The sequence below is a fragment of the Misgurnus anguillicaudatus genome, chromosome 15, assembly GCF_027580225.2.
Source record: "Misgurnus anguillicaudatus chromosome 15, ASM2758022v2, whole genome shotgun sequence".
In the NCBI taxonomy this organism is placed as follows: Eukaryota; Metazoa; Chordata; class Actinopteri; order Cypriniformes; family Cobitidae; genus Misgurnus; species Misgurnus anguillicaudatus.
This window is the reverse complement of record NC_073351.2, coordinates 35,886,909-35,911,821: the sequence shown is the minus strand read 5'-3', so window position 1 is coordinate 35,911,821 and position 24,913 is coordinate 35,886,909. Positions and strand designations below refer to the sequence as shown.

The window sequence follows — 24,913 nt, the reverse complement described above, 5'->3', positions numbered from 1 at the left end:
GACACTGCAAAATGAAAATACAATGGAAACAGTGATTTGGCAAAAAACTCCCATATATCACAAAAAAAAAACGCTTGCATGGGGTGGTTTTTCTACGGAGCCCCTAAGGGGACATGGAGCAAAATTAAGTAAAGTTTCGTTTCGCGTGCTCACATGAAACTATCGTGTGCGCACTTGAAACTATCGCGTGCGCACATTAATCTATTGCTAACTAAACGCAATAGTTTCACGTGCGCACGTGCAATCGTTTCACGTTAGTTTCACGTGCACACGCGAAACTAAACTTATAAAAAATTCTGCACATAAAACTAAACTTCAGTATTTTTCAGACAATTTAGAAGTGTATTTTGCAAAAATGCAATGAAAACAGTTTATTTGCATTTTTAGGTCAGGTCAAATGATGTAAGTCACATAATTATTATTTGAAGATGATGCAGTATGAACTAAAACCTCCCAGGAACCCCTCAATACGTGTCTGTTCCCAACTATAAGAGGCTTTTCTTGCCAATAATGTTTGGATAACACACCTCATACGTTGTCGCTCCTTGGCATTAATGTTTGGATAATACTCTTGGGTTTCCTTCGGTTAAAAATAATGCCTAGTGTGGTGGATCTGAATGATTTTAGTAAACCTACCAACATTAGTCGACGTGATGTTTGGAATGATTTAAAAAATATATGTTTTAGTCGCAGATCATTGCTTAACGGAAACGGCATCTTTTCGCAAGCGATTTTTATCAGTGTTTAGAAAATATCATGCAAATCTGTAATGGAAACGCAGCTAGTGTAGATGTGCATTTGAGTTCTGTGTTTATTTGAATTAACTTCCACTTTTACATTACATTGTGTTTATATTGACCAATTGTCATCTGTATTAACCAGTCAGCATCCAGGACAGCCTGTTTTAGAATGAATGAGATATTGTGTAATGTATGTGTAAATGTTGTTGATGTTTAATACCATATATTGATTTCTCACAGTTATATGAGATTGACGGTGATCCGAAAAGAAAGGATTTTCTTGATGATCTGTTCACTTTCATGCAGAAGAGAGGTGAGAGATTTCATTCTACCTTCATTTGTTTATCACTTCTCAAATATGGGTAGGTTTAAAAAAAGATGAGTTTTTACTGTTTTTAAATCAGTGGATGCTTCAGTGTTTTATAAATTGGGTAAGAGCTCCACCTAGTGGATAATAGCAGAAATATGAATTGCCGTAAAAACTTGTCAATGGCGGGGAAAGAGTTAAGAGTCCGTTGAGGTATTTTAGAATTCAGTATTGAAATTTCACAAACAGATCCAGGATCAGATATACTTATGGTCAGTGTGTTTTCGGTGTTCTCGAGCATGTGCACACTTGTTTGTCTTAAAAGCAGAAGTGTGTGTGTGTGTGTGTGTGTGTGTGTGTGTGTGTCTGAGGATCATGATGCTGTGTTTATTTGTGCTGAATGTTGAGGACCTTTAGGGGCCACTGAATGTTAAGGGTGATTGATCTTCTACAGCAAGCTCACACACGTGAACTTTTTAAAGACAAACGCACACACAAATCAGCAGAAGTCTATATTGACAGACACTGAATATGTTGCTGTGTAACTCTGTATTGTATAATAGTGTCGTGTTTTATTTGTTTGTAAATCCGTCCCCTGTGCTTAGCTTTGGTAAATACTTTGTTACTGCATAATGTAATCTATAGCTACATTCACACTGTTAGTCCACGTCAGAAATGTTTGCATATCAGATTTAAATTAAATTATATTTAGCAAGTGAGAACAGCAAAATATGGCATGAAACATTTCAGTCTGCTTATGTTAAACTCTCACAGCACGTAAGACGTAAACGCAAAGGTTGTTGCTTTGTTGACAGTGTGCATTCATTAAAGTCCTTGTAAAGTCATGTCAGAGTTTATAAACACATTATAAATGTATCGCTGAAACAGGCCAAAAAGACTGTGTAGTACTAAATTTCAAAGTTAAATCGTTAAACAGTTTTTACCTTTTCTGTGTTCAGGATTATTTAACACAATCATGAGCACCATTTGAAAGTTGAGAGAGACGGCAGCTCTCCCGTGAGTGGGCGTGGTTTCAGTGCCACAGAGGACACGCCCCCAGTTTTTGAGAGCAGAGAATCCTGCCTATTTTCCCAGATTTTAATAAATTATTGCCGTTTTTTAACATTTAAATTTGTCTGGTTGTTAATAACACATTTGTCTATGGTGTGACAAACTCGTATATTTAATATCACTTTACACTAACCTTTAAATCATATAGACATACAAATGTAATGTGTCACTGCCATAGAAATCAATGCAAATAAAAAACTAACTTCACTAGACAGACAAATCAGATCTGAAGAGTTGTGATACACACAGTAGTGCATGTGTAGTGTATATGGGACTGTGTTGTAAGGACAAGAAATCCAATTTATTTTATATTAAACATATATTAAGTTGTTTTTCTGGTTGACTATTGTGGTACAGATTTCATGTGTTTATGAATGCGTGTTGATGGACAGTAGATAAAGTCATGATGGCACAGGTCTGGACATGGTCTGTGTGAACTTTAACCTCTTCAGTGACAGCTGTGAACTGACCAACAAAACTTTTGTCAGCGCTGCAGATAATAGTAAAGGTTTAAAAAGTCCTTGTTTGTCTTAGTTTTAGTTCAGGTTGATTAAATTTACTTTTCACACAACAGCAGCTTTACAAAACGCTTTCTTACAAAATCAAAGGCGAACATTGGGAAGATGTTTAGGGAGATGATGAAGAGCCAAGACTCAAATCTCTGCCCTGTAGGACAAACATCTCAATTTACACAGCAAACCTTCACCACAGTCATGTGTCCTTTAGAAAACCACAGACCTGTCTCGCTTTATCATGCACTTTATCTCACTTTGTCTCTGTCTCTCTCTCTCTCTCTCTCTCTCTTTCTCTCTTTCAGTATATCAGTATTAGACTCATAGATTTACATTTAGGGTGTAACTGGAGTCACATCCAGATAAGAGACTATCACAGACACTTGACTTCTAGTCTAACCTAGAAACTGCTTGGACTTTTGTTACAACTTATTTATCTAATTTCTTTCTGTAAGACTGGTCAAAACGTTTTAGTTAGTTACATAAAAAGTTAGATTGGCCTCATTTGAATCTGAAAAGTAAGACTGTGATTAGCCTTTACTAACTGTTACTTGCTCATACACCGTCTTAACTTAGCTGCTATGTTTATACGAAGAAAGATAACCGGTTGTATGCTCCGTGTTGCCATGTCCACATATTTTTTTGGGCTTGTGTACCATTGTTGCCCTTTACTGTGTTTTGGCCTTGGGCCATCAAGTGATCAAGTTTTTGGTTTTATTAAAATAATAAGTTGCCAGTCCTAACATTTTGATCTTTAACCTCCTAAGACCTGGATGTCCACATACGTGGATATCACATTTTTTTGTTGTTTGCATCATAATACTTAATTTGGTGTAACTGGAACGTGGACAATTATGCTGCTTCATATTTTTTATATTTATCGGTTCTTCCTAATCCCAAATAGCTGGAAGAAATCTGAAAAAAGACAAACCAAAGCTCGGGTTTTAGGAGGTTAAGGTAAAGAATTTGGATTTATTTAGCTTAGCATGCATGGGATGTTTGTTGTTTGCTGTTTTTTTATTTAACCTTTTTATTAAGTAAGTGCTACACGTGACAAAGCAGTGGTGCCTTACAAACACATCAGTCCAGCACAATGCAATTCATATTTTAATTGCACAATAATTGTTTTACCTCGATTATCTTGTTTTTAAACATTGAAAAATACGATTAATTGCACAGCCCTAATACACTCTAAAAAATGTGCTGTAATTTTGCAGCGGGTTGCCAGTAACTTACTGTAGAAGATAAAGTAAAAAATGTTTCATGTTCATTTAACTTTGAACAAAATGTTGCCAGTAAATAACATAAATGTAAAATCTACAGTAAGTTACTGGCAGCTAGTTGCCAGTAAAGGGCTCGTTATAGTCGTGCGTAAATCCTACGGCGTAGCAGCGACGGCGTAGGTTCCGCGTCGGTTTTCATTTTTACTTTTGCGTCGTTGTCCGCGTCGACGTGCAAACACACGCGCGACCGCTGGTAGGCAGTATCTACGCGTGTAACCACAGTAGCAGCACAAACGTGAAAGAAGAAGAAGCTTAGCAAGTTAACCCACAAACGAAGAAGAAACAGCAACTTGTTGTGTATAATTTGAGAAGACCAGCAATGATGGGAGTAAATAAATAGTGACTTTTGATGCAGTTTGAGTTAAATCACTCCTCAACTTGGCTCATCTTTGTTTTCACCATCACAAACGGAAATACCTATGACGCAGTTTTTTTACCTGACGGGAGGGGTTCTGGTGGACCAATCACAGCGCTTGCGGTCCGCGTAGATCTGACGCGCTGTTAAAAACTTTGTGAGGTGCGCGTCAGGCTACGCAGAGCTACGCACGACTATAAATCGCCCTTAATACCCATTAAAACTGTACTTTCTACAGACATTTTATATAGTGTAGAATATAAAGTTTGTACACTAACATCTTAAATCATGACATTCATTAAATGTGTTTTATATTGTGATGTATTTGCTTGTGTTGACATCTAAAGAGCAAATAATGCTGAGAAATATCAGAGCTGCTGTCAAACACATCACTGAAATGTTAAGTAGGTTACACATCTGTTTTAAAAGACAACGCAACAAAAATGAGTCAGTTTGTGGTTTGATGTGTCGCAGGTGTTTCACTTGCAGATGAATCCATCTTTCTCATTTTTTTTCTTCGCTATAGTGTAAAAAATGCAGCATGAAGTTAAAAAGCTTGGTTTTACAAGTCATTTCAACCTGCTATTTTAAGTTTTGGCTTGTGAAAAGTTGACATGACTTATAAAGTGAAAACACGCCTACATAGAAAAGCTAAAGTTTGCTCTGTGATTTATACTATACAGTGATTTTTTTTGGGAGACAGCAGAGACGGCTCAGGGTGCGGCTTCTTCCACTTTTTTTTCATCAGATCATCCTGAAACAGCTCTATAAAAAGAGTCTTATTTTTAGTAGCTACATATTTGTGTTTGATTATAAGATGAGGTTTTTGGTCAGACATGAGGCCCTAAAGCTCTTCTAGATGATTTTTAAATGACATGTTTTGGCCTGAGGATCATTTATCACACATGTTCTCTGAACTTCCTTTGAGAGCTTTCAGAAATACAAATGTCTTAGGCCACATCCACACAAAGCCCAGTGCTTCCCTATCCAGCAAATTTTTTCCATCTTTTCTTCCGTAAACACGGCGTCGTCCCAAGAAATGTGTAAGTTGTGAACAAATTGCAGCAACAAGGTGTAGTGAGGACACGTGTATCATCGCAACAAGTTATCTTTCAGCTCTTTGACTTAGTGGTTTTATATACAGATCAACACTGACAACGAGAAATGTGTGCAAACTGGAATAATGCAGAGATAAGGGAGCTCCTCATCTGTGCTGAAATCATAGACTGTAAAAAAAAAGATGGACGAAGCGACGCCACTTCCTTCCATTATAATGAACTGAACGTAACACGTCAGTTTGTAGCCGAGGCATGCGCAGAAGGAATCGTCCGTGGAGCCCGGAGGCCGAGTCGCAGTATCAAACTTCCGCCCAAATGCTCAACCACTCCCCTTGAATGTCTCATTTGACTGGCTTGCTAAAATAAAGTTATATACAACTGATTTTGTTGGTGTGAAATAACACAGAGATCAAAAATTAATAGTTAGTTATATCTTTAATCTTCCCTCAAAGCTCTGACAGTCCGCTCAGAGAAGCTGTCAATCACAAATGTCAATCATAATGACACATCCTGTTTCTATGGCATCAAATTACTAGCTAAAATGAACCTTGAACATATATCAGCATGATAACAACTACCTTAAAGGACCAAAACCATCTTTCGGAAAATTTTATTGGTATATAAGTGACATTTTATTTTGACCCGAGTCCCGTTCGTTTGCCTGGAGAGGGCGGGGTTTATGAATTCAGCCACCAGGGGGCGATCGAAGAGCCGGCAGCTTCACTTTTCAGGATTTATGAGGCACACCCGGCTGAAACTGAAATCGATCGGCAGCTTCATAGAACGGCACGCGTCATGCGCATGTTCATGATCAGATCAGAAAATAAATGCATGCGTGTTTCTCCAGAAAGACATAGCGATGATAAGTAAACTTATACATTATTCTGTGTATTTTCCGTAATCTGTTAGGGCTAAAATATACGGATTCGTATTTACACGAATATGCAATTTTTTCTGTTTCAGATTTATCCACTCTGGGTTTTAAAAATAGCAAATTCAGGCTACCAAAACGCCAGATCCGTCTCGATGAAAAGCAGATTCGATAAATTTTTTTTTATGTATACAGCTAAATGCGTCTCCGTGTGTACAGGCTCCTATTGTGTATCTGTGTGTTTGTGTTTGTGTTGGGGGTTTGTGTCTCATCAACAATTCATCCTTATTTTATTGATCACAGCACTCATTGGCTTCTTCAGTCTGTGTGCTTACACATTCATTACATACACACACACAGATACAGCGATCCTTCATTTGGCCTTTAATAGGCTCACTGTGACCTCAGGCTAAATGACCCTTCATAAAGCCATCAGCATCAGAGAGCAGCTTTTAAGATCCCAGAGCTTTTGTTTTATTTGTCCCGTTCCCGCCCGCTACTGCTAGGTTCTGTTCCACACCCCTCCATTCCCACTTAGAAAGATTTTTGAAATGAAGACGATGTCTGTCACTCAAATTATCTGATTGTTTTCTGCATATCCGATTTGGGCATCACAACTGATTTGATCAGAGCGTTTAGAACTAAAACAGATCAACAGAATTTCGAATCACATATGAATGCAACTTGAAAAGATTTTTTTTTTTGTTGCTGTTCACACTTTATAATTATGATTGAATTCCAATTGGATATGCACAAAAATCGGATTTGGTCTGGCAGTGTGGGTCCAAGTACAGTGATGGATCGGATAGATCAGACTTGATGCTGATCAGTGCAGTCTGGCTACGAACTCTGAAGACCAAACATTTTGTGTCCATTTTTTTGATGAAGGTTAAAATGAGAGAAAGAGCAATGCCTTAGCAACCAGTCAGAAAATCTTAGCAACTATTTAAGCAACCCTCAGAACACCTTAGCAACAACTTGGCAACCACCTGCATCCATTTAGAAGTTAGACAGTTTTATTTTCTTTAGTAACATCACGAGCGTCATTCCATCAGATGTGGACCAAACAAATGCCACTCATTCGATGCAAGCCATGTAAATTAGTCTGGGAGGTTTTGCTTGCGATTTTCCTGACATGTTTTTGTATGCATATGTAAATGTTTTCCATGAATCCTTTGGTGTGATTGGGCACAGGTTCACCTGTTACCTCTTTATTTAAGGAAGCTTTGAATCTATGTTGACCCCCAGGCGCATTATTCTGCATGTTAAACAGAGTTAGTGAGGTGTAACGTCTTGTGTTTCCACACCGGTGACCTTCTTGTCGCATGTAAATACGCAGCAGATATGTTGCGCTGTTGGTATGCGCAGACACGTCTGGTTTGTGTAGAAATTGGTGTCGTGTGTCAACTGGCATGTGCGACCCTAAATATAGCATCTTCATGTGATCATTGAGTAGTCCCTCACCTGTCATTAACAACCTGATATTGTAAGACACACTGAAGTAGTTAAGAGTAAAAACACAGATATAGTTAATAGTTATGCATCTGCAGTCGGCGAGACTCACGAGTCACCCAGCTGCCGTCTTGTTGCATTTGTGTGTTTGTGCAGATGAACAGAATGAAACCTCACACCGGCCTGACGCGAGCGCATTCACAACTTCATCTCCTGTGTGTGTGGATCCTCTGAATTATTCACAGAATATCCATCATGTGCTCCTGTATACTAGAGGTCATCAAGAAATGTACCTGACCCCAAATGACACGAATCACTTTTTACCCGAAACCGACATGCATCATTTTTTTTCTTTAAGAAAACACGATTTACCAAGTATAAAAATGTTTTTTAAAACCAGACTGGACCTAAATGTAAACAGCATCGACAGCCCCACACGCATCAGTCAGACTCGAGACTACATAAAAAAGGTGGCCTAGCATCCAATTTGGCCCACTGCTTCATTTATTTTCTTTTGTTATCTGATGACGACACCCAAGTTAACCACTTATTGTGTGCATTCAATATTGATTGACAAGTCTGTCTCAACGAAAATAAACCGAGCACCAGCCACACGTTGTCGCAAGCGCTCTTGGCAAACAAAGGTGGGGTTGGAAAAGGACTCGATGCACACACGCGAGATAGTTGGGTCCCTTTTTGCAAAAAACAGAAAAAGATCTGCACACTGTAAAAAGTCCCTTTTATTTCAAAAGTTAAAAAAGCGCGCGTGTCTGAGGCACATGTGAAACTTTTAGACATGAACCCGCTTGGGTCTCAGGTTTGATCTCAGGTTTTGGGATCTAAGTGGACCTGTGAAGACTGTATACCTCTGCAAAATGCATAAATGTAAATATTTGTCGATTTGGAATTAGGGGTGTAAATCGGAGAGTTCACTGTGATACAATACAATATCAGTTATCTCCACCAGCGATGGGATGTTTGCTGATACATCAAACATTTACCGTAATTTTCGTAACATGGCTGGTGCTGCGTCTTATAGTCAGGTGCGCCTTGTAAGTCAGTATGAATTAATTTTGACATTTATGAGACGAGACAACATTACCGTCTACAGCCGCGAGAGTCCACTATATGCTGTTTCTGTATTTATGTAATTCAATAAATTCTGTCATGTGGAATGATGAGTATGCGAATTTCACGCAAGTTGGCTTGTTTGGTTAATTTAGCCTATTCAACCTTCCAGGTAAGTTCTGTATGCTATGGTTTATCGTTTAAAGGGGCCATGGCACAAGACTTTTTTAAGATGTCAAATTAATCTTTGGTGTCTCCAGAGCACATATGTGAAGTTTTAGCTCAAAATACCATATAAATAATTTATAATAAGATGTTAAAATTGCCACTTTGTAGGTGTGTGCAAAAATGTGCCGTTTTGGGTGTGTCCTTTAAAATGCAAATGAGCTGATGAAATGCAAACACTGATCACAATGATGGTGGTTTGTTGCAATTAAAACTCAATTGTGCTTTTCTCTGCACAGTGCTGTGATTGGATAGTGCAGATTAAGGGGTGGTATTATTATAATAAGAGCTCCTTATGACATCATAAAGAGATCCAAATTTCAACTACCTATTTTTTCATGTGCTTGTAGAGAATGGTTGACCAAAACTAAATTATTGGGTTAATCTTATTCACATTTTCTAGGTTGATAGAAACATTGGGGACCCAATCTTAGCACTTAAACATGGAAAAAGTCAGATTTTTATGCCATGGGCCCTTTAAATAACTAATAATATTACTTTAACGTACAGACATCTATTCAGCCTGCTGTTCTGTCTGCTATTGTTTAGTTGAATAACTTGCCTTTCCAGATTAAATGCCGGTTCTTCGGCTTGGATTTTGTAAAATAATTTTCTAAATAAATGCGATGTATATGATGCGGCTTATACTCCGGTGCGGCTTATAGTCCAGAAAGTATGGTGTTCGATACAATTACGGTTTGATTAGATTCGGTTTATTTATTGATAATTTAATATTAAGAGCCTAGTTAAGCAGTTACATTTTTAACAATGCACAAATGCGTTAAACGTTTAATTAAAAAAAGACACAATCTCTGTCCCAATTGGGACATTTACGACAACAAACTAAGAAAAAAATACACACACAAAATACATTTTAAATAAAGAAACATAGGTAACACTTTACAATAAGGTTCATTAGTTAACATTAGTTAACTACATTAGTTAACATAAACTAATAATGAATAGCAATTATACAGCATTTATTAATCTTTGTTAATGTTAATTTCATCAATTACTAATACTTAAAAATCTTGTTAACATTAGTTAATGCACTGTGAACTAACATGAGCAAACAATTAAAAGCTTTATTTCTATTAACTAACATTAACAAAGATTAATAAATACTGTAACAAATGTATTGCTCATGGTTTATTCATGTTAGTTAATACATTAACTAATGTGAACTAATGAACCAATTTGTAAAGTGTTAGCAATGATGAGGGAAAAATGTCACACAAAATCAAGCTTGATGGCAACAGTCAAAGACTTTAATGTTTCAAAGGTTTTCTGCCAATCTGTTTGTCCAATCCATTTTCCAAATACAAAATATTTCCAAACTGCAAAAAAGCGCATGAAAATAAACGAAAATGCACGCTTTGGTGGAAATGCATAGATGGACGCTACATCAAGGAATGAGGATTATGGAGAGTGTCAAAATAAAGGTACCTCATATTGATGATTTATGTGTGGCGTCTGCATCGTATTTTTGGAAAATTTAATTAATGCATCAATCCATATCGGGGTATATTGTTGTACCTTTGTCATAGTATTGATTCATTATAAGAGTCTTTGACTCTAATCTGGTCTTTTTTTAAAGGTTAAACTAAATAAAATGATTTCCATTATTTTCATGCCAAAGCCCTAAATTTCATTCTCATTGGTGTAGTTTTTTTCTGTGTTGTATGTCTTGATGTTTTCCTGATACGCAGTGGTCGGGGCCCTCTGGGGCCTCAGCAGTACCACATCAACCAGCGTGACCTCTGACCTCACCTCCATTAATCACTCCTCTACTGATGGGCCGATCCCACCGGGAAAATCAACGCATGATGGGCGGGTTTGCATGGGGCCAATCAGAACGCAGCTTTAGCGTGAGCTGGCGCCACAGTAAACTACAGTCCTGATACCGTGAATTTACTCTGTTTGTTTAGTTTCTGTCAGTGAAGTTTAACATTGAGCTTCTGTTTAGAATCAAAATTCTGCACAATGAATCAGTTCTCCTTGCGGTTAACTTACACAGACAGCAGTGTGTTTGTGTTTATTAGTGTATATCTGTCTGTACATGAACTAACACAATCCCTGTGTGATGTCTCATGGAGTGTAAACATTGTGTAGTTTTCATATGAATGTCTCCACCCGTTCCAGACAAGCACTTCATAAGATTAATGTGTAGCTATCTGAAGTCTCGGGCAGGTTCGCTCCGTGTTTTCCAGGTCAAGCTTGTTTGTGAAAGTGGGCTAATATGTATTTTTCCTTCGGTGGCCCACCTGTGTCTTTTGAAGTCTGGGTTTGTGTGTTGAACTCTCACCTCTATACACACAACATCTGCTCGGAGAATGTCATCGCTTTCTTTTGGTTGAAATGATAAGGTGGTGTTTGTGGTGAAATAAAATCTGGTTGATGTAAAACAGTCCTGTGCATTCTGAAGTGTAAATATTCAACATAAACAATCATTTAGGAAGAGATCAATCACTTATTATGAATTGGACTAATCTGATACTTAATACTTTAAAGGTCACCAAGTATAAGAAATTTATTTTGATATGTTGTTTGAACATAATTGTGTGTACACAACCACCCTGTAATGATCAAATCTGCCCACTTCTTTTTCTTTAAATGCCGTAAAACCTCGACAGTCTCATTGGACGAGCTGTTGGCATTTTTTGAGCAAACTGACATCACTTTGTGCAGGCCCCGCCCACAACTGTCCACAGTTAGTTCGTCATTTCTATTTTTTATCTTTATTACATAAATCAGTACCGCACTTTCATTATGAAGAGTTAAGTAAGTACGGCCCTATGAAATCTGTTTTATTATTCTCAAATTTTGTGTTTTCTGTTTTTATTTTTCTAGATCTTAGTTTTAATGGTTAAGTTACATTTCAGTATTCCAGAAGCATATCTTATCAACTAAAAACATTTAACAATTACAATTTAACAACATTTTATTTAAAATCAAATATGTATTTTGGCTGTCACTACAACAATGCTACTGACAAGCAACCAAGTGTTTCTTTTTTCTTTAATCATAAGATTATACTCATCTTGTTTTACTAAATGTATTTGTTTTACGAAATTATCTGTCAACATTTTATGATTTAACAAATAGCAATAATACAAATAAAACACTGCATAGTATGAATAAGCTGCAAAAGTTGTTTAGTTAAGAGTAGTGAGTGATTTTCATTTTTGGTGTTTAATGAACATTTCTGACACAGAAATCAGGTGGCTATTATCACTTTAGACCTGTGTTTCTCAAACTGTTTCAGCCCAAGGACCACTTTATCTTCCATTTTTTTCTGAGGACCACCTAACAGAATCCCACTCTAACACGCCCCAAAACACAACAAAAAAGGAAGGATAAGCTAAATTTAAGTTTAATATGCAACTGTTTCAAGTCAAAAACTTAGTTTTTAAACACAAATGCAATGATATGTTCAGAAATGATTATATGAATTTTATTTCATTTGAAAAAGTAAATGTGAAATGAGTTGCAGTTTAATATGAACAACAAACTGCACATGGTAAAAAAAAACTGAAATTAAACATACTATAACAGCCTAGGTCCCACTTAATGTCATTCCAAAGAGCCATTAGTTTAAAACTGAGGTGGTGGGTATATGAAGTCAATGGTTGTAACTATGGTAACAATAAAATGCTGAAAAAAAAAGTTCCCCTTAATGTCCAAAATCACTGAAATGACAGGGATTTTACACATGAAACAAAAATTAGTACATTACAAAACTAATAGATCTGTGGATTTTAGCTGCTTTCAGTTGACGCTTGATCTTTTATTTTGACTCCTCTTTGATTTAGCCACTGATACATTTTTACGTTATTAAAACAGAATGGCAAGACCTGATATCACAGTTTCGCAAGTGCATTAAAAATCTACGTAAATAAGTGATGATTTTGTATAAAAACTTGCCTAGTTTAGGTCATCTTTTGGCGGACCACTGGGGGGGGTTGGCGGACCACTAGTGGTCTGCGGACCACACTTTAAGAATTACTGCTTTAGACCCAAGACAGATGCATGGTTTTAATATACTGATAAACATCCATCTGTTTATGTTAGTGTTAATCATGCGTGTGTTGACTGCCTGTGCCGATGCTCCTGTGTGTGTGTTTCGTGATCCCTCGTGTCTGAGGAACATATATGAGTTATACACGCTGGTAAACAGATGTCAAGAGCGTTGCGTTGCATCCTAGGGTGTAAATGCTCAGTCACACACTGCAATGGTTGACCCGCTACTTTTCTTCAGCTTTCCTGAATTTCTGAATGTCCTGTAAATATACTTTCTGCTGTGCGGATTTATGTGCACGCAAGGCAGTCATGGGAAGATAGTATAGTGTAAGTCTTTTGTCCTGATGTGTCCTGGGATATGACGAAACCTGCTTGAGCTCTGATTAGGCAACGCTTGTCATAGTTTGCAATGCATGAAGAGAAACTGATGTGCCTTTCTTTACGCCCAACATTGCACAAGGAAAATGTTTCTGTGCATTTCTGTCATTTTATTTGCTGATTAACTCATTCCCTGCCAGACTTTTTTTGAAAAGTTGTCCGCCACATTTTTTGTGATTTTCACAAAATGCCTTCCAGGAAATATTCTTCTATAAATATATAAACATACAAATATATCAAATGAAAGAAGATACCCTCTGCTTTCAAACAAACAAAACAGAAAAAAAAACATTTTATCCTATCTATATTTTTTTCTCTGCTTATAAACTCTTAAATATGTACCGAGCCCCTAAGGCAGCGTTTCTCAAAGTGTGGTGGGGAGTAGGAATATTACAAGGACGTGAAAAATGGGAGAAAATTTTGTAATTTTTGTGCCCATCTCTATTAATTCCTTTATTTATTGACAAAGGCTTATACTTAAATTTGTCAAAATGTAAACAACATCAGACTTTGAAGAAAATGTCACGCGAAATCATGACTACAAGTATGAATTAACGTCTGAATGGTAATTGAAGCAGAACAAAAACTTTAATGTGGAGAAGCAGTATAGGAGGTAACGGGTATAAAAGTTAACAATGAAGTAAGTTCGTGAACAATAAGTTTGTGACACGCACTATTCAGCACTAGCAGAGACAACCAAGCCAGAGTGGACCAACAAAAAGCCAGCCGAAAAGAAAGTGTGAGGACTTTTGTCAGAGACAAAATGCAAAACAGTTGCATTATTATTATTTACTTTTGAACAAAGTCTTATTCCATGCAAACTGATAATACATTTGCACGTTTATTTTCTCTATTGAAAGTGTTTAATGTTGTTATGTTTTAAGAGTATGATGTGATTAAAAAAAATGTAACAGTTAATTGTAAAGCCTACCTGTACTTGATTACCATTTTGTTGAGGTGATTGGGAATAGGTGGGGCTCCGAACCGTTCCCTGCTTCCAAAGTAGGAAATGTCAGAAAAAGGTGACATTGGAGTAAAAAAATCAAAAGTTTAGTTTCACGTGCGCACGCGATAGTTCCACGCTTGCTTGTATAACTTAACTTAGTTTAACTTAATTTTTGCTCTATGTCCGTAAATATGGGTAGGTTTCTTCGGAATTTTTTTTTTTGCAAAAAGCTGAAATAATTGCATTTTTTGTGAAGGAATTGTGTTAGAGATCAGATTCAGAACGATTATCAAAACATACATCGAGTTTAAAATTAGTAAATATTTTTTTGGTTCATTTTTTTATAAATTGTGTAAGTGTGCCATCTAGTAGATAATCGCAGTATTAAAGTTTAACATAAAAACTCATCAGGAACACATTTTTTCATGCAAATGTTTTCAGATAACTCGTCAATGGCAGGAAAAGAGTTAATGAAACCATGTCAAAAAATGTACATTTGAAAATGACTGAATCCAAAATGTGCCAAATTCTGTGACATTCCACGTGGTAGAGAAAATAAAATTTTTGTGCTTGGATTCCGTCCGCGTTTTCTGCATTGCGGCAATCATAGTAAGATGACTGTCTTATTCAAAACAGTGTATGTTTTCAGGATGGATAAAAATAAATAGGGAGGGAAGGAGCAGCTCATTTGCATAAAAATAAATTGCTATATTAGGTGACCTTTAATGAATGATTATAATAATTTAATATCGATGTCTTATGTTACTGTTGCTACCAAAGCTAATTTAGTTATGAAGGATTGTACAGTGCGATGTAAAAGCTCTCATGATGTTTAGTGACGGTTCAATACTGATGGCCTGATGATGTTGTTATTGTTTTCCTCTACAGGGACTCCGGTGAACCGAATTCCCATCATGGCAAAGCAGGTGTTGGATCTGTATATGCTGTATAAACTGGTGACCGAGAAGGGAGGACTGGTGGACGTTATTAACAAGAAGATGTGGAGAGAAATTACAAAGGGTCTCAATCTGCCCACCTCCATCACCAGTGCCGCATTCACGCTCCGGACACAGTACGACACGCACGCGCACACACACACACACACACACTCGCACGCGCACACTAATAAGCCTGAAGGATTTATTGATTTATTGATTAGATTGGGATTTTTTTCTGTGGGGGGAGTGAATCAGATTTCTCTCTGACAGCAGATTAAATCTCATGATGGATTTGAGAGATTTAGTATTAGTTGAGTGTTTTCTGTGGCTTTTTTAATCGTATACACACAGTTTGTTATCATTACTAATTGACCATCAGCTTCTTCAGTGATAGAAAATCTTTCTCAGCTGGTTGTGTTGTTTTCTGTCACAGGTACATGAAGTATCTTTATCCATACGAGTGCGAGCGGAAAGCTTTAAGTTCCCCCTCGGAGCTTCAGACAGCTATTGACAGTAATCGTCGTGAAGGGCGTCGACCCACCTACAGTAACAGTCTGTTCCGCTTTAGCTCCTCCCCGAGCTCCGCCCCTCACATCCTCAACCCATCCAAACTACATCTGTCGGCTCTGGGTGTCGGGGCCGCGGGGGCCCTGAACGGCTTTCAGGCTTCTCCAGGGCCGTCTTTGAAGAAAGGATTCGGTGAGTGTGCTTTCTATATCTGACACTGTTATTCAAGCTGTTCCTGGAGATTCAACATGAAGAATAATTATAAACATTATCTGAAATGTGATGTCAGTTTGGTTTTAAATAATCACTTGTCACAGCCTGGCAAAACCAAAATGACCTGTTTGCTAATGATACTCAGCAGTATTTGGTATTGGGGGAACTCTTTGACAGCATTTAATCAGACAAAAATTTCTCATAAATTATTTCATAAAGTCATAAAGATATATTTATGCATTTGGCAGATGTTTTTATTCAAAGCGACTTACAGTGCGTTACATTTTTACCAACTTGTGTTCTCTGGGTTCAAACCCATTACCTTTGCAATGCTCTACCACTGAGCTATACAGGAGCACGTATTTGGCCGTTTTCCAGGAAGAAAACATTATAAATGCTGTAAGTTATTTTATGCACAAACATATGGATGTCCTCAAAACTCAGAAATATGAACTGAAAACCACACAAAGTAGCCTAACTGTAAGTCTGTTTTTATGGTGTGTTGATGTGGTTGTATTACACACGCAAACACATTATTAAAGGTGCCGTAGAATATAAAACTGTATTTATGTAGGCATAGATAAATAATAAGAGTTGTGTACATGGTAATAATATATCATGATCCTCAAACATGCTCTTTTTTCTACATATTTAAACCTTGTGCATGCAAAAGAGCGCTGGACAACAGATCAATCTCAACATAATACCAACTGTGACGTTACAGTCCAGATGTACAACCCCAACATTAAATTAATTACAATGTTGCTACAATGATAAAAGCAAAGATGTGACGACTGAGTTAGCACTATATGCTAGTTAATGCTATATGCTAGCGTTTATGCTGAAGTTCTACTATTGACGTTACAGTTACATTTTGCAGGTCCATACCGAAAAAAACACAAACTTATCACTCAGAAACGTCCATTAACAATCACCAAACAATTGATTATTCCTCAAAATCTGATACAGACTCCAACATAAGATCGGTTTACACACACACAGAGCTACTGAAGGAGAAACAGCCAATCAGAGCAGAGCTCAACATTATTATTCATGACCCTTTCAAATAAGTTAATAATAGATCATTTCATCCTAAAGGGAAATCCGAGGGTTGTAAATGGACATGTAAAACTGACTCTGGATCATTGTTTGCACTTAATAAAGCCACAAACCACCTATGTAGATATCAGAGGACAATTTAACAGATTATCACAATGCATTCTTTGGCACCTTTAGTGATATTATGTTGGGATCTGTAGTGTTGTATTTGTTTGTGTTTGGCGCCTCCTGTCGACATCAACATGAACTGCAGCTTTATAAACACACACTGTTACTGTAGCAGAGAGTTCAGTGATTATGAATGGACAGTCTGATGTCTCTGCTCATTATGGACGTTTGACATCGACTGAACTCTGGTAGACTTCAAAATATGTTCATGTCTCGTTACAGCTGTTCATATAAATCCATATTGTGTGTTATAAGTTACATTTAAAGATTACATCCCCATTACAGTATATTGTCGTTCTTTACACTTATTCATTGATTTCTTAAATGCATTAATTTCTACAACATTCATTTCTTTTACAGAATCACTGATAGTAACCATAATAAACTTTTCTTTTGAAAGTTAATGTGATTATATTAATACAAAGTTGAAGAGCAAATTTAATTCAACTAAAATGTTTTATAAAGCACTTTTTATAATGTTGCATGTAAGCCACTTCTAATTAATCTATTTGGACATTTTTTCTGTATTTGAGAATGACAGGGCTGTCGAAATAACAATTGCGAATACTAACATGCAAAATAAAAGTTTGTGTTTGCATAATATATTTGTGTGTATATAAATACGCACATACATTAATACATTTAAGATTTTTTTTATTTATGTATATATTTTTACATTTTTATTCAATATAAAATATTTAAAAATGTAAATAAATAAATATAAGTAAATATATATAAATACGCACATACATTAATACATTTAAGAATTGTTTTATTTATGTATATATTTTTTCATTTATATTAAAATTATATCTAAAAATTAAATATATATGTACACACAACATACATAATTACACACAATGCACACAGATATATTATGCAAAAACTTTTATTTTGTATGCAATTAATCGTGATTTATGTTTTTACAGCCCTAGAAAATATTTTATTTAATGATATTACTAAATGAAATTAATTCAGATCCTGCCCCGTGTTTTCCTACAATGTTTACATTGAAAGTTCTGAAAACAAATATGGTGAATGTAACCATGTAGGGTAGTATATTATGTGCAAAAAAAACATATAAAAAATGTATTAACAAAACACAGAAGTGCTGTTAAGATTCCTAAAAATAAAAAAGACTAGAACAGACTAAATGTTAAATGTCAAGTTATTTTTGAGTTATTTTGAAGCCCATCTCATGTTATTTCTACACATTCTCTGTATCAGCTATACTTCAGAAGTACTAGTGACATCAAACTAATGTATAGTAGTGTTACATCATCATATATAGGTTATAAAATATAGAAATATCTTAACGAAACATTATATCTCCTCCTAGCCCTACACCTTTTTCTTTTCACTATATTGCAATTTTGTCCCATGCATAAAATAATTGCACGCTTTTCTGACACACAAGATTCAATGTAGTCGATTAGAAATCCATCTGTATCTGTCTAATGCTCTTCATAAATCCTCCTGTAGAGGACGCTGTTCCTTCTCTGTTGGCCGGATGTTCACCGTCCATACCCCTGACGGTCAGACAGCAGCAGACGGGTCTGGCGCGGGCCGCCACGCTCGAGCAACTGCGAGAGAAACTGGAGACTGAAGTTCCTGAGAGAAAGATGTTTCGACTGGCCGAAGAGCAGCAGAGACGCATGCAGCAGGTCTTTCAACACAATCTACTCACCATGACCTCTCAAATCCCTATGAACCTGCGACTGGGAGCTCCGCCGGCGGGTCAGTGGAGTTTTAAACTCTCTGGGTGTCTGTGAGCGCTCTGAACGGTACTGATGTTGATCATGTTTGTTTTTGATACAGTGGATGAGAAGCGTGATCTGTCCGTCAACATTTCCTCCACTGGAGCTGCTGGGATCACGGTGTCTGTGGACGTCAATGGCATCACATACTCGGGTATCTGCAGAAAATACTCCCCACATAGACTGCAAACTAAATAAGAAGCTAATAAAATAATTTCTCTTTCACAGGAACTTTGTTCGCCCAGAAGTCAGCCGCTGCCGGTGCAAATGTGTCCGTCGGGTCTACCGGACCTTCATCTGGACCCACTGGGGTGTTTACCTTTCCTAGCTCCGCCCCCAGCCCAAGCCCCACCTCCTCTTACTCCTCCAAGGGTCCGGGATCAGCAGAAGCGTCCACCAGCGGCTCACCGTAACCCAGTGCACGGCTGATGTCATCGATCAAACCGCACAACGAGTACCTCAGTTTCCCTGTCAGCTTTTGGCTGTCCACATGTTTCATATTTGCAATTTTTGGAAAGTTTCTCAACACACAAGCACACGCAATAATGTTTCACAACTCACATTAACCTTTACATAAGAAAGAGTTCACACATCTTAATGCTAAATACAATCATAACAAACAGCCAAATGCTGACTGGTTTTACAGAACTTGAAGATTTTTATTTAGACTAATTGTTTGTTTTATTCATTTTATTTTAATATTTTAATTCTGTTTGCATACCTCAAACTCTCAGCAGTGGAGGATTATTATTACCTCACAAGACGGTTAATACTTTATCTGAATGAATTTATTATTTTTTAGATTCTACTTGAATTTTTCTGAAACCGATTGACGCAGTTACTTGTGATTTTTTTGTATGTGAACGAATCTAGATTCATCACGCGAACGCTCCCGCAGGTTCTCTGTGCATGTGATGGTTAGAGAAGAGGAAAGGGAGTTTGCGTAACAGACTTCTGTATTCAGGAAAACGGATCACAATACTTCCAGTTCAAGTCTTTTTAATGTTTTACTGGAGATGCATTCAAAGAAGCTACCAAAGATCAGCACAATCAATGTCCAACGCATATACAGATTGATATTTTGAAATGTAGTTATTTTTTAAAGTTCACATTTGGATTCTAAAACAGAATAAATGCAACATTTTAAAACATCTAGCTTAGTTAGCTGATAGTTGGTAATAGTTCACCCAAAAATTTAAATCCTATCTCTCATGTTGTTATAAACCTGTATACATTTTTTTTGTTCTGATAAACACGCAGGAAGATTATATTTGGAGAATATTTGTAACCAAACCAACTATGAGTCTTATTCATTCCCATAGTAAGATAAAGGAAACTATGGAAGTGAATGTGGCTCATGATTGGTTACAAATATTCCTCAAAATATTTTCCTTTCGTATTCATCAGGAAAAAAAAATACAGGTTTGTGACAGAATTTTTTTATTTTGGATAAACTATGAAATATTGGCATAATTTAATGCTGCTGTTAACACACTCTCGACAAGCAGAAGTGATGTGACATTTGGCAAAAAGCTTATTTGAGGATTCCTTGAATAATATTTGAATAAAACATCAAAGAGATCTGTCTTACCCAACACATTCTCACGAATGTGTATGCAGTTGAAAAGTCGTGCAATACATACATTAAATTCCAATTTTGCGTGCATATGATACGCCAGTTTTTCCCGTTCACATATCTTTTCATGTCATTTTCTCTTTTAGTTTCTGTTTTTCAATCCATTGTTGCTTGGGTTTGGGGTTAGATTTGGGATTTGCTTTAGGATGTCATTTAATATATAGGTTTCATGCTTTGTCTATTTTTAAATCATGGTCGTTTGGGTTAGCATGTCATTTTATGCAATAAGAAGTTGCTCTAATCTCAAACCCAAGCAACAATGGTAAAAAAAACATTATATAAAATAACATGAAAAGATGCAGAGTATTTAGTGAAAAGGGAAAGAACTGGTGTATCATATGCACCCAAAATTGGATTTTTGGCATATTTATTGCACAACTTTTTAGCCTGCGTGCTATTTATACACAAATCATGAGAATGAGCTCGTCCTACCATCTGCACTGAACCTCAGCAGGTTTTGGATGTGAGTGAATCTCATGAAAACATTTTAAATCCAAAAGTTTTATTTCATTTTTTTAAATACCATTCATTCATCATAAAATCTGTGCAATTAAACCTCAGAAATATAAGGCTACTAACCAACAGCACTACATTGTATAACATAACATGTTTTGTTACGTTTGAGATTGTTTTATGTCATTAATTTTCTTTGGGGGGGATGCAAAGGGATGCACCGTACACCAGGGAAGGTGCATGCCGATCATTTTGAGAACCACTGCTGTAATGTGTCTGGACAACTTTTTGTTTTTTGTGGGGATTTTGTTTTTATTTAAATGGCCATTTTAAGATTATAAAACATACTCTACAATATTAATGATATATTTAAGTTTTTTTCCTCTGTAAGGAGAATGTTATCATTTACGAGGAATATTTTAACTGTATGAGGAATGTAAGATGAAAATGCCACAAAAAATATCTGAATAGTAATTTTTAATCAATTTTGATTTGGCAGTGAATTGTGCTCATACTTGTGAAGATTCACCCATGAATGATCTGAAGTTCTCAGCCAAAACAAACATCATAAAACACAAACCTCATTCAGTGATGTGTTTGGGAATCTTTAGGATCATACAATACATCGTGTATGTGGTGTAAACCCAGCAGTCACACCATATAAACTCAATCGATCAGGGACTCTTAAAGCTTTTTCTTGTTTGTTTTATACATATTGATGGTTTAGTCAGAGACTTAGTTTTGCTTTTCTTATGGGAAGGCATCTCTCTCAGGAACAACTCTGATGTTATTTGTAAGATATGCATGAATTTGATGTTTACCTCAGACTCACCATGTACCTCATATGCTGTGAACTCCTCAGGAATGCTCAAACTTCCCTTTGTGGGATTGGGAATCCTGGATTTGAACTAAACTGCTTCATGAATCTTTTATTTCTTCACTTTATTCATAGGAGGAGTCAATCAGCTGTGTAGCGATTTGTACAATCAGATGTTCAAAGTTTAAACCTGCTTAACCAAACCAACTAAACCTCTAGATAGCACAGATGATCAGGTGAAAGCCTGCGCTGCATTACATCTGTTTACTGATGCTGGTTTTCAAACATTTGTATTGTAGTGAAGTAAAGCTTTGAAGGTTTGGGGCACTCGGGTGCTCCTTGATAGGAAATATTTTATCATGACGAGCTTGATTTAAGGCCTTGTGTGATGCTTATGTACTTTTATATTTAATGATATATACTAAATATATGACTTGGGCATCTTAACCATTGACATGCACACTGCCTCTCTCTCTGTGTGTGTGTGAATCTAGCAAAACAGTCAAGAAATGAGAGAAAGTGCTTCACACATCAAAGTCATAGTGTTGAAGTTCATTTAGGATTGCATTTCGGTGTATATGCCGGATTAATCATCATGAAAGCGTGCGTGTGTGTAAGAGAGAGAGGACATCTTTACATCTGTGGTGGTTAAACACTTGGGGGTGGTTTCCCGGACAGGGTTTAGATTAATCCAGGACTAAGTTATTTTAGGACAGTTAAGAAGTTTTTACAAACAAACTTTACAAAAAACTATACTGGTGTGCATCTTGAGACAAAACAATGACACTGATATATGATAAGATGTGTCGCGTCATAACAAGGTGTTTCGAAATTAAACTAGTCTGGGACTAGGATTAGCCCTATCCGGGAAACCGCCCCCATGTGTCGCTCTGACACGTTTTGTTTTTTTTATCATTCAGGAAGTCTCAGTTTCAACTTGTAAAGGTGTCAGTCAGTGGTTATTAAATACTTCACTTTATTTTCTTGTTCTCTGTTTTTGTGATCTTCTTGGTTTAAAGTTGTCCACATCTTCACTGAATTTATGTGCGGTTGGGCTGTCTGTGCATATTTTTGTACTGTTATAATGTTATGAGGATGACTATAAGAAAACAATCATTAAAATGTAGTTAAAAATTCATGTGAATGTTTCTTATGGTGGTTTGAGGTCGTTATAATGAAAACATTTCCAATGTATCCAAAAACTTTCACAATTCCCAGGATAACAGATGACCTCAGCAGGATATGAATCAACAATGTACTACAGTATCAAAGACAGCTTTACTTTTACTCAAGAGGTACATTCACTCTTTACTAACCATGTGGTTTTTTGTAGTAACCTGTTGCCAGTTGAATAAACATAGCCGTGACGTTAAGACTGCGTCTTAAGAATGATTCTGAGTAACTAGCAATCAGTTTACCCATTACTTGAGTATTTTAAGTACATTTCCAAGCATTTGTGCTTTAGTGTTTATCTTGGGAAAAAAATTACTTTACTAAAAATGTTCACTACATTCTAAAGCATAGAATCATACTGTGTATTCCTTTTATATTGCATATTAAAAATGATTTTAACTACATAAAAATTGTGTACTTTTACTTTCTTGAGTAAAACTACAAAAGTACTTTTTACTTAAGTAAAAGTAAAAAAAACTACATTTTTAATTGGCTTAAATATTAAATATAAACCAAAAACTTAAAATTATGAAATGTAGTGGAGTAAAAATTATGATGCTTTGATATGGTTGTTTTCCAAAGAAAACACTGATAAAATTAGTGATGCACCGATGTATCGGCCGCCGATATTTATCGGCCGATTGTTGATGAATTTGAAACCATCGGCATATCGGCAATAGCACGAGAAAGGCAGATACCGATTATTAATTAACTGCATAAAGAAATCCATTATATGTAAAAAATGAGTTAATGTTGTTAATAAAATAAATGCTGAATAGCAAAAACCACCTTTGAAGGTTGTCATGCTGTCTTATTATATTTGTTTTAGCTTTATTTGTGCCTCTCTTATTATGTTGGTCAGTTGAATGTTAATTAGATCCAATCCATGTTCAGTAAAAATAATTTGATGCAGAAATAAACTAGCTAATAGACCAACTGTATAGTATTGTATAAAAGTGTTTAATATCGGTATCGGCCAGAAGTTGTCTATTTAAATCGGTATCGGTCCAAAAAATCTTATCGGTGCATCCCTATTGAAAATGTACTTTTATGTAGAAAGTAAAAATACTTAAGTAGTGTCCGCCTCTGTAGTTACGGCTAATCATTCTTATTATTTGGATTTAAATTAGACCGATCTACCTTTCTATGTAATATACTTAAAAACATTATGATCAGTCTTGAAGAAAAAAGTTTTATGCCACCGGCCACAGGGTTTTTTGTGTATTGATTACCATTGGCAAAACCATGGTTTTACTGCAGTAACTATGGTTGTTTTGTGGTAAGTTTAGTTTAACTAGCTAAAAAAAAACATTTTTTACTGTAGTAAAACTATGGTTAAAGGTGCAGTGTGTAAATTTTAGCAGCAACTGTGGTGAGGTTGTGAATTGCAACCAACGGCTCAGTCCACTGCTCACCCCTCGCTTTTAAAATGCATAAAGACGCTACCATAGCCACCACTGGACAAACATGTCATCGTCAGAGACAACTTAGTAAAAAAGTTTACCCGTTAATGGCTTCTCTAGAAACATGGTGCCACAAAATGGTGACTTTCATGTAAGGGGACCCTCAGTGTATGTATATAAAAACATCTCATTGTAAGGTAATAAAAACATAACAGTTCATTATAAAAGCTCTTTATACACCCCTGATCATTTAGTTTTATATATTATTTTGCATTTCTTTCAAGAGATCCTTTAAAAATTACACATTGCACCTTTAATTTTCATAAGGGCAGGCACTTCATACTGTAGTACTCGTGATACTACAAAATACTGTAGTATACTTTGGTACACTTTGTTAATGTATTCTGTATTGTGAACTGTAGTTAATTTTGTAGTATACTTTAAAGGGGACAGAGCATGAAAAAGCATTTTTACCTTGTCTTTGTTGAATAATGGTAGTCTAC

The 24,913-nt window shown here is 36.3% G+C and overlaps 1 protein-coding gene across 1 annotated transcript in view; it reads left to right on the top strand.

Moving 5' to 3' along the window:
* LOC129419416 (AT-rich interactive domain-containing protein 3B) overlaps positions 1-22,970 on the top strand; it is a 41,315-nt gene extending 18,345 nt beyond the window's left edge. Inside the window, exons 4-9 of the mRNA XM_055174552.2 lie at positions 981-1,053; positions 15,175-15,358; positions 15,658-15,923; positions 18,654-18,908; positions 18,990-19,082; positions 19,157-22,970. Of these exons, the coding sequence (XP_055030527.2) occupies positions 981-1,053; positions 15,175-15,358; positions 15,658-15,923; positions 18,654-18,908; positions 18,990-19,082; positions 19,157-19,341 (1,056 nt within the window). The 3' untranslated portion in view covers positions 19,342-22,970. The remainder of the gene's footprint in view (positions 1-980; positions 1,054-15,174; positions 15,359-15,657; positions 15,924-18,653; positions 18,909-18,989; positions 19,083-19,156) is intronic.
* The last annotated feature ends 1,943 nt before the right edge of the window (positions 22,971-24,913 follow it).